The following is a 17,017-nucleotide window of genomic DNA, read 5'->3' as shown; positions in this document are numbered from 1 at the left end:
CCCTATACCCACTATAGCCCCCATGGCCCCCATGGCCCCTATAGCCCCTATAGCCCCCCTGGCCCCTATGGCCCCTATAGCCCCCATAGCCCCTATAGCCCCCATGGCCCCTATAGCCCCTATAGCCCCCCTGGCCCCTATAGCCCCCATGGCCCCTATAGCCCCTATAGCCCCCATGGCCCCTATAGCCCCCATGGCCCCTATGGCCCCGCCCGGGCCAGCTCTGGGGACCCTCGCCCTGAGCGGGTCTCGGCCCTGCGGCTGCTCCCGGCGGGGACCGCGCGGAGCCCGGGGCGCTGCGGCGGGGCCGCGATTGGGGCCGGGGGTGCGGGGCCGGGTGCTGCCGGTGTCCGCTCGGGAGCGGTGCTGCCTCTCCCCCGGCGGGCGGGCTGCGGGTTCCGGGGACGGCGGGCCGAGGCGGCACTGGGGCTCAGACCGCCGTGGGGACTGGCCAAACGCTAGCGTGGACTCGCTGACCCCTCCTGCTACGATGCCGGGACGATGTTGACCGAACGCAGTCGACGGAGCTCAAAGGCAGAGCTGGGATGGGCTGTCCGGGTCCTGCTGGCGTCCGCCGGGGCGTCCCGGGCGGTGCTGCCTCTCCCCCGGCGGGAGGAGCGGCGCTGGGATTGGGATCGGGATCGGAGCGGGGCTGGGATCGGGATCGGAGCGGGCTGGGATCGGCATCGGAGCGGGCTGGGATCGGACCGGGTGCGGGAGGAGCGGCGCTGCGATCGGGATCGGAGCGGGCTGGGATCGGGATCGGACCGGGCTCGCCGCTCGCCGCTCGCCGCTCGCCGCTCGCCGCTCGCCGCTCGGCGCTTCCCCGGCGCAGGTTCGCTCCCCGCCGTGAGCCCCGGGACTGTGCGCGGCGCCCTCTGGCGGACACGGAGCGCGGTGCGAGCGCAGCGCCCCCGCGTGGGCAGGTGGCGCCGCAGCCCCGCAGCGCTCCCGTCCCGGCGCCACCCGGCATGGCCACGGCCGAGCCCACCGCGCCCCGGGGCACAGCACCGCCCGCCTCTCCCTGCCTTCCCCGGAACCGCAGCCCCGTGCGGCTCCCGCCCGCCGCCCCGGAGATCGCCGTGGGCGGGAGGAGCCGCTCCGGGACGGGCGCTGCAGCCTAGTCCGGCCGTGCCGCTCCTGGGACCCCGCCGGGGCTTCGGGCACGGTGCCGCTCCGGCTGCGGGGAGCCGGGGCTCTGCCGGGGCCCGGGAGAACGGCGGCAGTGGTGTTTTCCTCGTGCCTCCGATGTTCTGGGAGCCATAGAGGCTGCCTGTCTGTCCATATGCCGTCACTGGCAGCCCCACGGGCACACCTGGCACAGGAGCTGGCACTGACCGTGCTGGGGGTAAAAGCACAGGCCGGTCCCATCTGTGCCTTCAGCACTTCCTGCCCTTCCTACCTTTGGAACTTAGGGAATTTCAAACAGCCACATTTTCCCTGCTACCAATAAATTCCAGCTCATCTGACAGCTGCCAGGTGAGACCTGATGCTCTCCTTTCTCTCCCCCAATTTCTCTGCAACTCACACTCTCCAATGGCAAAACTTCTGCTTTTAAAAACCCAGTTAAAATATTTCATCTTTGTTTGCAAAGATGCTGGGCAAGGTCCATCCTGGGATGGAAATGGCTACAAAAGAGGAAACTTCAAAATGCCAAAAGCAGATGCTGCCACGTGAGTCAAAGCAGGGAAAGCCTCAGGATGGTGAAGGTTTTATTGTCACATGCTCCTGCATGGGGTGCCTGTCCTGGTCCAGTGGCCCCAGGGCTTGAAATCTCTGCTGGTGGCAATGCCACCCTGATTTCCTCTGAGGGACCCCACAGGGCCACCAGGATGTTCCCAGCGTTGGATCTTTGGGGCCCCAATGTCTTCACAGCATGGCTCAAACCTGGGGACCTTTAACAGGAGAGCAGCAATTGCACACAAAACTTTGGTGACCACTGAGAAATGAGAGAGGCCTGTGATAAAAACCCTTTTTCAAAGAGTAAGATTAACAATTTCTCTACAGCAGTTAGCAGCTTCAATTTCCACTCTATCCATATGCCACAACGTCTTATTCCATCTCCTGATTTGATCTTGGCAAAAGGCAGAGTCACCTGCCCTCAGTAAATAAAATACTGCCAAGAAACCCACTTGTAATAAATATCTGTATTTCTCACTCCTATACAGAAGTACTTTACAGTGACACGCCGGGGAGAGCGCGGCCGGCTGGGCTGGGACGAGGTGGGGATGGACATAAATTAATTATTGCAGTCGGATGTGCCGTGGGCAGGGAGCTTTGCCGTTGATCCATGCTGGAAATATAAATACCTCTCACACCGTGAAAAACACGCTTCCTGTCAGGAAAGAAATCCTCTCTTTGGAGTGTTGTTGGTGCCTGTTCTGCCTCTGGGATGCTGGCTCAGCACGGCCACAGGGAGCAGCTGGGAACCAGAACCATTCTGGACTGGGAGCAGGACAGCACGTGCAGGACCTGCAGGGTTTGCACAGTGCAGCACACTGATGCCCAAACCACCACCAACCCTTTCCTACTGCCAGCAATGAAATTCCTATGCAAGGAAGTCCACTTTTTATGCTAAAGCTGCTTTAAACACCAGCCCTTGGAATGCTCATAGGGCAGAACTCGATGGCCTGCACCTGGCAATGGAACAACACAGGTAAACAGTTGTGGGACAGCACAAAAACTCTTACAATAACCCCGATTTCCTGGATTTACCCAACAGCTGCAATGGTGCTCGTGCAATGTCCGTTTCCAGGGAGAAACGAGTCCTGAGGGTTCGTTTTGTCTCTGGCAAATGTTTTGTCCGTGGCAAGTATTTCATCAAATGTCTATGTCTGGTCCCACCTGCAGTGGGGCATTTCCTACAGATGTGTGTTTAGAGCCCAAAACCACAGGGGGTGCTGAGGTCAGGGCTAAGTTTTGGGCCCAGAGCTGGACGGAACCCTTGGTGACTCCCACTCACTGCCAGGAATGTTCATTTGGTGTTTCCTCTGCATGTCCCAGCCGGCCAGGGAACGTGGGGTGGGAGGAGGCCGGGAGCACCAGAAAGTGAACCAGCACTTCTTGTCCTTAGTATTTACAGGGGACGCCCTGTGCCGTGCAGTGTCCTGCCCATGGCACGCAACGCGCTCCGCAGTGTCCACAAGTCAGGGAGTCACACACAGAGCACTCAACAGCCCCTTTCCATGGCTGTCCTGCAGAAGCCTTCCCTCTCATCGTTCCACAGGGGCTGCCCTCAGAGGCCATCGCTTCCCAACGCGCTCCTGACCCTTCCTGGAGGTCCTGGCTGGCACAGGAGTTCCTGCTGCCGTGTTCTCTGCTGGCACCAGAGGCAGAGCCATGGCCAGCACCGGGCCACTACCAGAGCTGAGGCTGCTGCTGTTGGCAGGGGACTGGTGCAGGAAAGCCAAGAGCCGAGAAGTCTTCCCAGCCAGAGGAGCTCTCCAGTGCAGAATGCTGGCACCTTTGGGCTGGGGGCTGGATGGTGGGATGTGCTGCTCAGCCTCCTCTGCTTCAAAAGGCAGCTGGCCTGGAGAGCTGCTCCCGGGCAGGAACTGAGCCTGGGGGGGCACCACAGGCACAGGTGCCGTCGGAGCCCTCGGCAGGTTGCCCGGATCCAGTGCGGCATCCCCCTCAGTCCCAGCCCCTCCGGGTGGTGGGAAGCTGCTGCTTTGCCGGCTGCAGGACTCACAGCACAGCTTGTGGTAGCCAGGGATGGAGCAGTACCGGGCCAGCACTTCCATCTGGCAGAAGATGGATTTGTCTCCCAGGCAGGGCTCATCTGCAAAACAAATGTACTGGGGATGGGAACCCTGTGATGGGTACCTGGGAAACACTGGCACACTGTGTTTGTGGAGGAGTAGAGAGAGCAATTCCCAGTGCCAATCTCCCAGAGCTCCCACAGACCTGCTGGGTATGTCCTACCCACTCTGAATCCCTTCCCTTCCAGCCTGAGGACATCATCCATCAGCAGCATTAAAAGCAAGGGAATCTCTGTTTGGATTAAGTTTGGAATTTTTCAGGAACCAACTGGAACTGCAGAACCAATGGAAAGCTTTAACAGTGGGTTACACCTGAGGTGTGTGCATCCCTTTCCTCAGGAAAAGAACTTTCAGTGGCTCTTCTGGAAGCTTTGAAACAAAACCAGCTTCTGCAGGGAGAGACGTCTTTATCTGGGCACAGGGGCTGCCTCACTACGGGATCAGGAGCAAATCTGGCCACCATCTTCTGCTTAAAAATATCCAGTGGAGCCTGACCTCAGAGTGGGTGAAAATAAGCTCAGTTCCAAGGAACTCATTAAAATCCCTCACAGGAACATCAGTGGGGCTGGTGGATGAGGGTTATAAATAGCAAATTCTATGGAATATAAACCTGTCCTTGTCCCAATCCTGCTGAGCTTCCTCGGAACCCTTGCTGGGTCCTGACACACTTGGTGTAAAAGCAGCGTATCTGCATGGGAATATCCGTGCTCCATGAGGCACTGTGAAGCTATTCCAGGCTCAGCATGAAATTCTGGGCTATAGGTGCAATTCCTTTTGCCTTTCCATTGTAACAGTGACCCTTATTTGGTCTTATTCTCTCATGGTTTATTTTAGGGTAACTGTTTGTGCTGGTTTAGATTCCACAACTCCACCCACAGTGTGGAGATTTGGGATTATGCTTCTCTACTTCCACCAGGTTTCACAGGAAGCCCTATACTCATGTAATTGCTTTTTCCACTCTTTAAGTGAATTTTGCACAAGCCACTCCCCCATCTCCTCTCCAGGGTGTGAGTGCTTATGTCCTTCTGCTGCTGCTGGGACAAATTCTCCTCTGTGCAGTTGGCACTGGCTTGGCAGGAGCCGAGAGTGGGAGGGGCATAAAAGTAGATTGGCTGCCTAGGAATCGCTGGAAGCTGAGGCTGCTGCAATCTAATCTGAACCAACTGAAAACATTCTTTCCCTGCCAGAAGACTCGAGCCAAAGCAGATCCCACCTGTCCAGTCTAAGGCCACCATGAAGGAGTTAAAACCTCAATAAACGCCAAATCCTAACAGAGTGAATAATCCAAAGGAAGAAATGCATTGTTGTCACAAAAAGCTTCAAAACCTGTCAAGAATTCTGTGAAAACAATGTAATGGATTCCCAGGAACCTCATTAATACTTTTGGTTCCACGTTTATGTATTTTCATTCTCTCACTTGGCAGCCTGTAGAATTTAGCCTGGGATTTAGAGATCAAGCAGGGTTTGCTTTGGATTGACCTTGACCTCTGGCCCCAGTCTGCAAACATAACTTGGTTGATGTGGTTAAACCCTGTTTGAGCATGTTTACAAGACAGACCCGGGCATGGGGAGCTCTGACGTCCAGAGACTGCTGGACTAACACAGGAGAAAAGCTGCACTGTTGCGTGTGACCCCTCTGCCAGCATGGTGCTCTCCAGGTCGGCATTATTCCCCCACGCTGCAGCCATTCCAGCTGTTCTCTTACCATCACAAGGAGCGAGTTTACAAGCCCTCACGGACTCCGGCCGTTCCCCCTCGCACCGGTCCCCAGCACGGCACAGGACCTGCCGGCTCTCGGTCCCCTCCCCGCAGGTCACCGAGCACTGCCAGACACAGAGGGCACAGATCAGGGCATCCTTGGTCATACCACTCGGCAGAAATTCCCGTGTCCCAGCCAGCTCCAGGCTGGCTTTTGGGACAGGCCGGTGCTGCCCCTGCCCACCACTGCCCACCTGGGACCAGGGCCCGGCTTTCCACGGTGCAGGGCACGGCGCTCGGTTGCAGGACCGTCGGCTCTCGGGGCGATCCCCGCTGCAGAACTTGGCATGGACGGAGCGGTTGGTGCCGTCTGGAAGGGGCTGGATGCAGCGCACCGTGCGGAGCTGGTAGCCAGAATTCCCACAGGTTTTGGTGCAGTGTTCCCACTCATCTGCTGCCCAGCTGGGAAGGGAAATGTAGTCAGACACCATCAACTGTTAAACTTTTTGTCCCGCTGTGGCTGCCTCATCCCTGGAGCAAGTTCATCTAGTGGAAGGACTCCCTTCCCACGGCAGGGGCTTGGAATGAGATGAGCTTTAAGATCCCTTCCAACCCAAGCCATTCCATGATTTGATGATACATATATGTATATAGATATAAATATACTACAACCACCTAATCAGATCAGTATCCATGCTTACACAGGCAGAAACTCCCCTCCATATTCAGGAACTACAGGCTGAAAGGTGTCAGCATCCCATCAAATTCATCCCACCCAGTCTGGCTGGGGCTACCCTGTCCCAGGAAGCAATCCGTGCCCAGCCACACTCACAGGGGCTCTGTGCACTCCTGCAAGTTGCACATCCTACGGATGGGCTTTGGCTTTTTGCTGCCTTCACAGAAGCTTCGATGAACCATCTTGTTGTCACTCTTCCTGCGGCACCCATATTTGGTGTACTGGAACCCTGGGAAACATGCCAGAGAAATCAGGAGAATCAGGTCCTTGTGAAAATGTTTGGTTTAAATGGGATTTTCTGGCCTATTTACATAGGTTTACAGGACAGGTGTTTTGGTATTTGCATTCCCCATTCTTTGCTTAAGAGCCATGGACAGGCCATGAGAACAGGGAATGCTCAAGAGGATCAGTGTCTGAGTTTGGACATCCAAAATGGCTTTGGGGTCTGAATTTAAACACCTAAAGAAGCCTTTTTTCTTCCTAAGCTGGAAGTGTGACACTTGGGAACAATCATGCACTTCAGGTATTTTAAGCTTGAGCCCTAAAATAACAAACTGCTGTTAAAAAAGAGAAGCCAAGGATTTAAAATCATTCCCTTCCCCCAGATTTTTGGCAGTTTGTCCCTAGTTTTAGGTGCCTCATAGCGTGCTCACCTCCACCGCAGGGTTTGGAGCACTGAGACCAGCTCTTCAAGGCCCACTCGAAGGTGTCCGTGTCCTCCCGCAGCACGTTGTTGCTGTGGATGGTTGGCACCGAATCCTCGTGGATGATGTATTTGTAACTCAGGCTGGATCTGGTGTCGTTCTCCCGAGGAATGATCTATAAGCACACATGAACCCAGCGCTGTCATTGATTCCTCTGCAAAGCACAGACACCGAGGTCTGGCTCTGGGATGATCCTCAAGGCCCCTTCCAAGGCCGAGCCCTGTGGTCCCAGAGCTCGCCATGTCACCCACCAGCACCACCACAGCATCATGCAGGGGCCCGTCCGTGTGCAGCGTTTCGGTGTCATCCTCGATGCTGTACTCCCACTGCACGCCCAGATCGATGAAGGATCGGGATCTGGCCTCCTCCCCTTTCCCATTCAGGATGTAGTGTCCTGTAGCCTGGTTCTTGATTGCTGGGAGGAGTGAGAGCAGACCCTGTTGTGCCTACCCCGCAGTGGCAGTAGTCGGGGTGGCACGGGGAGGGCTATTTCCATCAGACTACGAAAACAATGGATTTTCATCACATTTTGCTTTCCTATGCACACACAGGTGTGTCCCAGATGCTAAAATACGTAAATGAAGAGCTGAGGAATCAAAGCCCTGTGGAACTGCCTGGGTTTCCACAGCACACCTCAACAGCCAGATACAGTGGGGATTATGATGATGATGCTTCAATTAGAAGCCAATTCATTAAAAATCTGAATAATAGAATGGTTTGGATTGGAAGGGACCTTAAAGATCACCCAGTTCCAACAGCCATTAAAAGATGGACTCCCATTTTTTCTTCCATACAACTTTGTGCAATGCACCATAGGAATAATTAAAAGATACTGGATTTGATTCACCCTGGCAGTGCCCACTTTTATGTAAGTCATCACAATCTTTGGTTAGTAAACATGCAAATTTGGGTCAGTGTAGTATTTGAGAATTCAGATGAGCAGATGTTTGTTTCCTGAGCTGCAGGACTGCAGGACTAAGCCCTGGCCAGGCCATTTGGAATGCCCTTATTTACTCAACCCTTTCACTGGGTTGTCTCATCCCTCACACTCTCCGGCATGATCAACCCGTGCTTCTTCTCAAGCCTCATACCAAACTTGATCAGAGAAACACTTACCAAGAAAGTGAGGAGAGGCCTCGTCTTCTTGGATAAACACATGTCGAGCCCCAGGAGGGATATCAAACATCTTAAGGTACCCTTTGGCACGTGCAGGGTCAGTGGAGGCAGCAGGGAGGAAAAGAGAAAGGAACAGCCATGGTCAGGAGCGCAGGGCATGGCCCAGCTCTACGTGCAGGAGAGGGCATCCAACAGCAACTGAGGAGCAGGGCTGGCAGACACGGACCTGATCGGTTTGTAACCTGTGGGACAGGCCCTCCCTGGGCTCTTCTCTTCCAGGCAGAGAAGAGACACCACTTACAGACCGATTTGCCACTTTCCAGCTGGGATCAGTTTAAATATTCACAGCCGTGCTGCTCCAAGCAGGATCTATCAACAATTCAGGCAAAAAAATGTTTCCTGTGTTCCTCAGCAGATGGAGACACAAGCACAAGTCTTCCTCATTATTTTCCCAAATCACTCCTCAGCCAGGTTGTTGGATTGGAATTTACTGACTGCCCTGTCATATGGTCATGTCTGAAGTGAGAGTAAAAAGCTGTTTCCAAAGAAAATTATTCCTAGTTTCAGTTTCAATTATTTACCAGTGCAAACCACAGGTAATTAGTGTAAAATTAAGGAAGCACTGCCATTAGGAAGATGAGAATCCCTTCTAGGATTTATAGCTACAGGTACTTATAGATTGAGATTTAATCAAGGGCCCCACAAGTTCTCTGAGTGCATGGGATTTTCATATTCCTGTTATTTTCTTTTTAACAACTGCATATTTAATTATGCAGAAACACTGGCTTCTGGGACAACGGGATGTTCTGGCAATCTGTCCTGCCCCTGATGTACACAGCTCCTGGGAAAATGCAAGTGAAGGAACAGAAGAAACAGGAACATGGAAACTCATGGTCCTGGCTGAGCAATGCGTGTGCCCAACAGCGTTTCCCATCTTTCCTTCACTGCCTTTAGAGCACAGGGAACATCAAGTTTTTGCCTGGTTTGGCATTACCTGTCCGTGTCTACAGGAAGATGGGAATTGCCATTCCCATGGATGCCTCTCTCCCTACAAGCCATTGCACTTACCCAGAATGTTTTTAGCCTCCTTTGTCCCAGAAAGGGAAACACTGTGAGCTCCTTTGGGTAAGGGAAAGGCTCCTCTGGTCTTCCCTTAAACAGAACACCTGGAATTAGTGCCCTGGGAGCCCAGCCCGGTCATTCCACTGATTGGGTGTCACCCAGATGCTCTTTACAAGCAAAAAATATAAATTACATCATAGACAAATGCGTTTACAGCAGATTAGGACACATCTGGGCAAGACGACCAGTCCATGGAAGTCAGACAATCTGAGGAGGATTTTAAGTTGGATACTTGCAGAAACTGTTTTCTAGAAACTCGAATTCTTTTTGGCACCTCTTGCTTTCATGTTTCCCTGTTGGAAGAGGTCAATGAGCCTTTTTAATGACCAGATTACCCAAGCTAGGGAAAAACAACCAGCATTCCCTGAACACCTCCATCACTTCCATATCCATCCACAACCAGGGGCCGATGGACAGAAGCCTATCCAGAGATGGGCCTCAAGGGATGGTGGTAGGTCCATTATTTCCAGGGTTTGAATGATTATGGCATTATCCCGTGTCTGTGAGTGTGACACAAACGCCAGAGAGCCAACAGGAGCTCCAGCCAGCTGTAGGCAGATGTTATTCCTACCAAGCTTTTTGGGAGTGCGGGCGTAGGTCCCCTTCACCGTCCGGCAATGGGAGTCGTCCCCGCCGCAGACCCCACACTGATCCTCGGCCTTGTTGGAGCCAATCTCCTTGTCACAGCCCACTTTCTGCAGAAAACAGGGCAAAATTGGATGTTAGGATGGAATTCTTGACTATGAGGGTGCTGAGGCCCTGGCACAGGTTGCCCAGAGAAGCTGTGGCTGCCCCTGGATCCCTGGCAGTGTCCAAGGCCAGGCTGGACAGGACTTGGAGCAACCTGGGCTAGTACAAGGTCATGGCAGTGAGGTGGAACTGATGATCATTAAGGTCCCTTTCAGCCCAAACCAGTCTGGGATTCCATGATAAGAAACAATCAGTGGAAGAGGAGCACTTCCATGTAACAGATATGTGGTGTTCTCCAGTTTAATTTAAAGCTCAAGGAATTATGAGGAATACAATGCTGAAAATACGGAATTCAGAGACATCTGCAGAGTCTCTCTCTGCCCGTGAGCTTTTCCCATGAGTTGTCCCCAGAGTGTCCCCCGGCAAGCTGCCACTCACCACACACTCCCCACGGACACAGATGCTGTAGGGATCCTTGTAGGAGCAGCGAGTCCCGTCGTGCACCGGCTGCTTCATGTGAGCCACATCCCCTGTTTCTCTGGACTGGCAGTACAGGTGACATCTCTTGGGAGCTGTGGAGCCAGGGAAAAGAAAGGACTGCATGGAGGACAGTGATCCAGGTGTGTTCCCGACCACTATCCCACCGATGGAGTGAGGAGTGAGAAAGGACAGGCAGGTTTGGGGGTGAGGATGGGGTGGTCTGGGGAGGAACACGCGGACTGCGGGGAATTTTTTGAGGAAAACAAGCAGTTTGGGGGAAAACGGGCAAGTCTGGGCAGAAAACTGGGGAATTAGGACAAAACTGGTGGGTTTGAGACATAATGTGTCAATTTTGGGTAAAAAGCATCCATTTTAGGGATAAACAAGCAATTTGAAATCACAGACATGAATTTTAGGGGAGAAACAGGAGTTTTGGGTGAAAACAGAGAAATGAGGGCAAGACTTGTGATTCTGAGTCATAACTGCAACTTTAGAGCAAAAATGTCTATTTAGGGATAAAGGGGCATGTTCAGAGGAAAAATTGGGACTATGGTAGTAAAAAGGGCAAATTTGGGTCAGAGTAGGGACAATGCAGGTTAAAATCAGGGATTTACGGAAAATCTAATTTTTAGACATAATGTGCTACTTTAGGGTCAAAACTGTCAATTTTAGGGATAAATTGGAGGGAAATGGACAGTTTGGGGTTAAAACAGAAAAAGTTGAGTCAGAGCAGGGAATCTGGCTATTAAAATCCAGGATTTAAGGAAACACTGGTGATTTTCAGACAAAACAGACAGATGGGTGGGAAGGGAACCAACTCATTTGCTTTTCTGGGAGTTCTGGGCCTGTCCCTGAGATATCCAGGCCAAGGGGAATGGCTTCAAACCCTTTCAAGTGTCACTAAAGGCCCAGAGCAGGACGCACGGTCGGGGTGCTCGTAGGGCAGCCAGTGGTGTCGGCTGCCCCGGAACTCGAAGTGGGAATTGCGCTGCTGGCACTGCTGCGCCCTGAAGTCCTCAAAGTGCTTCGGACACTCCTCGGTGCTGCACAGCTGGAACTCAAAATTGACCCCGGCGCAATCGTCACCTCCGTTGATGGGCCTGTGAGAAGAAAACATTCCAGAGATTCTCATCAGGGAAAAACTGCTCCCTTTAAGGGCGGTGAGGCCCTGGCACAGGTTGCCCAGAGAAGCTGTGGCTGCCCCTGGATCCCTGGAAGTGTCCAAGGCCAGGTTGGATCGGGCTTGGAGCAACCTGGGCTAGTGGAAGGTGTCTCTGCACATGGCAGGGGGTTGGAACTGGATTTTAAGGTACCTTCCAACCCAAACCAGTCTGGGATTCTACAATCCTATGGAATTCTTGGATTCTCCAAAAATGATCCCATTTCAAGTGGCTCGAACAGAATCTCCACCCAAAACCTAAATGCCATCTCAAGTGACCCCTCTGAGGACCCCCAGGTGGGCGCAACTCCCACACCTACATTGGGTTGTTGCACTGGCGCGTGCGGAAGCGAACCCCAGTTCCACAGGTCCGTGAGCAGGAGCCAAACTTGGTCCAGGGTCCCCAGTGTCCATCCTGCTTCAGCTGGTTGGTGTTCTTCCACATGCAGTGACCCTTGTAGCACCACTGAGGGAATTGGGGCAGGAGAACAGGTGAGAACAGACACAAACCCCAAATCAAATGTATAAGCACAGTACAGGAACATTTTGCTGCTGTCTGCGGCACACTCAGATGGTACACATGGCTCTCCAGTATCTCAAAATAAAGGGAATTTGCTAAAAAGACCAAAGTATTTAAATATAATTTTATAATGGAAAATGGATTGGCAGCAGGACACCCACTAATGGGGATATTTAAGGGGAAAATCAAGCACTAATCCTCAGCCTACACAAACATTTGCCACAGGGTGTGTGCACCATGAGTTCTGAGCAATCATCCCACAGTAACACCATCATCTGCTTCCCTGGATTCCTAAAGGCACTTGACGGAAACTTTGCAGATGAGACAGAACCCCAAAAACATAACAAAGAGGTCACAGAATAGGTTGCACCTCAGCTGGAATTTCTATGCCCAAAATGTGCTACAGCAAACCTTGTATGGCTCACAGAATATCCCAGTGGGGAAGCACAGCTCCTGCTTTCCCCATGTTCTCGCTTCACCTCAGGAATGCCAGGCAATTCCCTGTTTCCCTCTGTGCCATTTAACCCAAATGGACGTAACTGCTGGTTTTTTTTCCCCCAAGACAAACACAGTGCAAATCCCAGACTCACTTTTCCTGGGGCACATTCCGTGCCATCGAGGGGAGGTCCTTTCTTGGTCTTGCAGAAGTAGGGGTTATCAGGATGGCTGCACCACAGCTGCTTGCATGGGTCAAAGGTTCGGAACTGAAACAACAGTCATGAAATGAAATGCAGAACATGAGACTATTTGTACTTTTTGGATAAGTAAATATGTTTGTATTTTATTTATACTTTATTTGCACCTTTTATTTTATTTATACTTTTTGGATAAGGATCCAACCCACTTCATTGATTCCATCTCACACACCCCAATGAGCCCAGCATCTTCAGGGCAGTGCTTATTCCCTGGCATCCCCCAGCCCTGGACCAGTGAGAAGAGGAAAGAAGACACCCAGAAGTGCAACGAAAATGAGATTTTTTTTTTTCCTTTCCTTTCCTTTCTTGGGATCGCTCCCACCATTCTGTGCCATGTGGACCATGTTGCCACTCATTTTCCCATTATTTCCCAGGACTTGGAGGACTGGGATTCCCCCAGAAATATTCCTCTGCTTTTTACAGATCTCTTTAAATACTCCATTGACTTCTCTCCACTGCAGCTCTCCCATCAGGCCAGACCCCCTTGCTCTGTGTCTCTGCCTGGGTGCCCGGGACGTACTGCTGTGCACATCCTATAGCCCACGCCAAAGTCGAAGCGGCACTGCTCATCCATGGAATAGTTGATGCCTGGCAGCTCAGGAAGCTTGGGCCAGTCATGCTCAAAAGGGTCGTCGAGAAGACAGTCGTAAGAGCTATGGAAAGAGACACAGAAAAAAATGCCATGAGAAGATGTATTCTAATTCCTGCCCCATCCCTGGAAGTGTTCAAGGCCAGGCTGGGTGGGGCTTGGAGCAACCTGTTCTAGTGGAAGGTGTCCCTGTCCATAGCAGGGGGTTTGGAACAAGATGAGCTTTAAGGTCCCTTCCAACCCAAACCATTCTGGAATTCTGTGACAATCTGAGGCCTATTCAAAATCTTCCTGGAGTTAGAGGGGTCTTCCCATGGACTTTCCATCCCCAGTGGATGGGCTACGGAACAGCCCCATGTGAGGACACAGCATTCAGGGTTGGAGCCTTTCTAACAGAGATCTGAAGGGGAAAAGTGTCTGAAAAAAGAGGGGTAAGAGACCAGCTGCACTGGGGAGGCCTTACTGGATGTATCTCCTGAGCTCCTGGCCGCTGCAGCGGGACCAGTGGTAGCGGTGGAAGGCAGCCTGCACCAAGGGGGCCATGACGCTGCCCATCGCCGTCTCGTCCCCACATCTGTTCCCCTGCCCATCGTGCTCCATGCCCAGCCTGGAATAAAGAACTCCCCTCAGAGCTACTGCGAAAACAGCTATGGAAGAGGTGCCAAACCTCACCCACCAGCACAGGCAGCTGGGGATAAGGCAGTGAAGGACACTCAAACCAGCTCCTGCCTCCATTGCCTAGACCTTCCAGGTCCCTTCCTGACCTTTCCCTCCCCCAGAGAAAACAAGTTCACCCACCCTCCCTCCCCCCCCTTCCCTTATTTCCCCATTTGTCTCTCCATTGCTTCACCCACTACTGCATTCCCAGGGGGATGGAAATAAAACCAGGATAGCTTGCTTCCACAGAGCCATTAAACCCAACTGCCTTGGAGCAAGCAGGAGGTGTAGCACAGTGTTTTGGTGTGATCCAGTGGTAAAAGTTGCACTTACACATGCCCAGTCTCATGAGCAACAACAAAGGCTGATGAAAACCCGTCCTCATGGTTAAGGGTGCAGCTCCTGACCGGGTGGCACATGCCTGTCACAGGAGCATATCCTATGGAGAGATATCAGGGCTGAGTCTTGTGCTCAGCACATGGATTTTAAATGTAACCCCCCCCCAGTAAACTTCCTTTTTCTCAGGAGAAGCTAAAATTGCTCTGAGGCCAGGGTAGCCTGCCTGGCTCCTCATCCTGACCAGTGCCTGCTCCAACACATCCCAAACTTTGGGAATTCCTGCCCATTATCATTAGTTCCCTGAGTCCGAAGGATGGATGCAGGTGTCAAAGTGGCTGGGATGTCTATAAATGGAAATCTACGGTGAAAGATGCAATAAAATAAAGGCAAGTGGAACACCACGTGCATTCAGGCTCCCAGTGACCCCTGAACACACAGGAGTTTAAGGAGAGTTAAGAGGTATTTATTTGTAACTCTCATGAAAGAAATTCAATCTTCAATTGGATATAAATGGTAAGGACTCATGGCAAGGTCTCCCTGCATTTGAAAAAGCCTGTGCAGTGAACAAGATGAGGAGGTAACAATGCAATTCCCAGTTTTGTCTCTTTTCTGGCAGATGCCAGTCAAGAAACACCGAGCCCAGAGCTCTGCTCCAGGTCAGCTCATTACCTTGCATACCAGCAGGCCCAAAATCTTGCCTGGTTAAGAAGATGGCATGGTCGTGGTGCTCAGCATGGCTGGGGTCCGACTTCTGCTGCTGATAGGCCCAGCGGCACACGTTCTCCAGACTGCGCGAGGGGTTCCCCCTTTCAATCAAGCTGATGGACTGAGAGAGGAACATGTTAGACCCAGTGGCTCCTAAAGGCAGGAGATTCAGGTAAGTTTGGATTTTCTGCTGAGGAGATGAAGGTGGAGAAGTTGCTCACTCACCTTTGCGTAGCCCAACATGATCATTCGGACCAACACGACATTGATGTGAACACCCAGGGACTCGTCATGGTAAATTTCATTCACCTGAGAAAAAAAAGAGAAAAAAATGAAAAAGAAAAAGCCCCACTGACAATACCAAGAAAACTTCCAAGGCCATGGAGATCTTATTTCAAGTGCTTGAACCATTACAGTCCTCAGAAGAGGATTCAAGTCTTGGATCATTTCCACACAGTGAAAAATGTAGATACACTTCTTGTCATCGCATATCCTCTTCACATGGAACTTTGGGAAGCACATGTCAAGCCTCCTCTCATGTTTAATGTATCAGGGCTCAAAGAAAAGGGGACTGGGGAAAAGACATCAACTACAAGCCCTGCAAATCACAGAATCCCAGACTGGTTTGGGTTGGAAGGGACCTTAAAGTTCATCTCATTCCACCCCTCTGCCAAGGGCAGAAACACCTTCCACTAGACCAGGTTGCTCCAAGCCTTGTCCAACCTGGCCTGGAACACTTCCAGTGCTTCTTGTTTTGAAGAGTTTTTTTTTTAAGAGGAACTTATACTGCTGACCTACTTTTTCCAGATCAGTTATAATTCTGTGGTCACTTCTGTACTAAAAAGAGGCTTTGTGGAAGGCAAGTTAGAAAAACAGATTTATGCAGATGGGCCAAAAGCTGTCCTTCTTGAGACCCTTCCCTGTGTCTGGAAAGGTGAGAAATGTCCTGGCACCAGTGTGTAAAACATCTGCAGGTTCTCAATGAAGCTCCTCATTCCCCTAAGAACAAAATAAATATTATATTATGGGCAATTGGTGAGAAATAAACACTCCTGTTCAGAGGCTGGTGGGTTTGAGCAGGAGTTAGAGGATTGTTTTATTTTGCAGTCAGGCTAAACAGAACTTCCCCTCAGGGAAAAAGGTCACTGGGAGTTGTCCAGACTGTGGGCCCTGGTACAAGGATTGTAAAAGCCCATGGTTTGAACCTGAAATCCCTGGAGTAGAGAGCAGTGTCAGCAGGGCAGTGGGACAGAGAATGAGCACAGAGCTCAGGCTGCCTGTCCTGTGAAGCAATCATCCCAAAGGTCAGTTATTCCTCTCTTACTTTCTCCCCATTAATGCAACAGGATCACTCCTACAATGGGCTGGGCCAGAACAGATGTTCACAACTTCCTTTGCGCCAACAGACAACAGGGGAGTTTTCTAGACACCGGAGTGACTTCCCTGGAGACAAAAAGGACTCTGGAGTTCACTTAAAGCTTCAAGCCTTCCAGATTTCCCCATAACTCCCCTTTTACCCCATTCTCTGGATGGCTCTGGGCAGCAGGGTATCAGCTCACACTGGCTTCAGTGCCACAGCTGCTCCCAGCAGATGGAGCCGCAGATGTGTAGAAAGCATGGAAGTGGTTTGGGACATGGATCAACCCTGCTGCTCACTGAAAGATTTTTGAAACCAAAAAGACAATATTCTGCAATAACGTGTAACAGAGATTTAGTGTTGACATTCCACAGGGTACGTGGGAAAAAGGGCGTGATCCTTTGAGTGATGCTAGAAAACACCACATTGGTTGGGTTGAATTCGTGCAGGAATCTCAAATGTAGATGATCTGTAAGCCTAAGGAATCGTTTAAAAATTATTCCAGGAATAAAAAGAGTGTAAAACATACAAGAATTATTCCTACATCCATAAAATCATTATTAATGGGAGTCATTATGGGAATAATTAGTCCCTGATCTTCATCCTTAAGAGATTGTTTTTCTTTCCTGGAAAACCTTATGATCCCACAGTTTCTAAGACAAATCTACTCATATTACCAGAAGATTTGC

The 17,017-nt window shown here is 51.4% G+C and overlaps 1 protein-coding gene across 3 annotated transcripts in view; it reads right to left on the bottom strand.

Moving 5' to 3' along the window:
• Window positions 1-2,132: 2,132 nt before the first annotated feature.
• ADAMTS3 (ADAM metallopeptidase with thrombospondin type 1 motif 3) overlaps window positions 2,133-17,017 on the bottom strand; it is a 57,557-nt gene continuing 42,672 nt past the window's right edge. The window contains exons 6-23 of one of the 3 annotated variants that reach the window (XM_085057719.1): window positions 15,197-15,280; window positions 14,936-15,092; window positions 14,261-14,366; window positions 13,734-13,877; window positions 13,202-13,334; window positions 12,577-12,690; window positions 11,787-11,932; window positions 11,232-11,407; window positions 10,266-10,399; window positions 9,709-9,832; window positions 9,084-9,167; window positions 8,016-8,096; window positions 7,151-7,314; window positions 6,849-7,014; window positions 6,292-6,424; window positions 5,714-5,921; window positions 5,467-5,584; window positions 2,133-3,781 (exon numbers count right to left, since the gene is read on the bottom strand). In XM_085057719.1, coding sequence (XP_084913845.1) covers window positions 3,213-3,781; window positions 5,467-5,584; window positions 5,714-5,921; window positions 6,292-6,424; window positions 6,849-7,014; window positions 7,151-7,314; window positions 8,016-8,096; window positions 9,084-9,167; window positions 9,709-9,832; window positions 10,266-10,399; window positions 11,232-11,407; window positions 11,787-11,932; window positions 12,577-12,690; window positions 13,202-13,334; window positions 13,734-13,877; window positions 14,261-14,366; window positions 14,936-15,092; window positions 15,197-15,280 — 2,841 coding nt within the window. In that variant the 3' untranslated portion in view covers window positions 2,133-3,212. Of the gene's footprint in view, window positions 3,782-5,466; window positions 5,585-5,713; window positions 5,922-6,291; window positions 6,425-6,848; window positions 7,015-7,150; window positions 7,315-8,015; window positions 8,097-9,083; window positions 9,168-9,373; window positions 9,431-9,708; window positions 9,833-10,265; window positions 10,400-11,231; window positions 11,408-11,786; window positions 11,933-12,576; window positions 12,691-13,201; window positions 13,335-13,733; window positions 13,878-14,260; window positions 14,367-14,935; window positions 15,093-15,196; window positions 15,281-17,017 lie in introns of all 3 variants that reach the window. The other 2 variants (XM_085057722.1, XM_085057720.1) reach the window with 2 other exon arrangements.

Source organism: Lichenostomus cassidix, chromosome 4 (assembly GCF_008360975.1).
Source record: "Lichenostomus cassidix isolate B80296 chromosome 4, HeHo_3.0, whole genome shotgun sequence".
In the NCBI taxonomy this organism is placed as follows: domain Eukaryota; kingdom Metazoa; phylum Chordata; class Aves; order Passeriformes; family Meliphagidae; genus Lichenostomus; species Lichenostomus cassidix.
The sequence above is the reverse complement of the archived record's forward strand: the minus strand, read 5'-3'. Positions and strand labels throughout refer to the sequence as shown.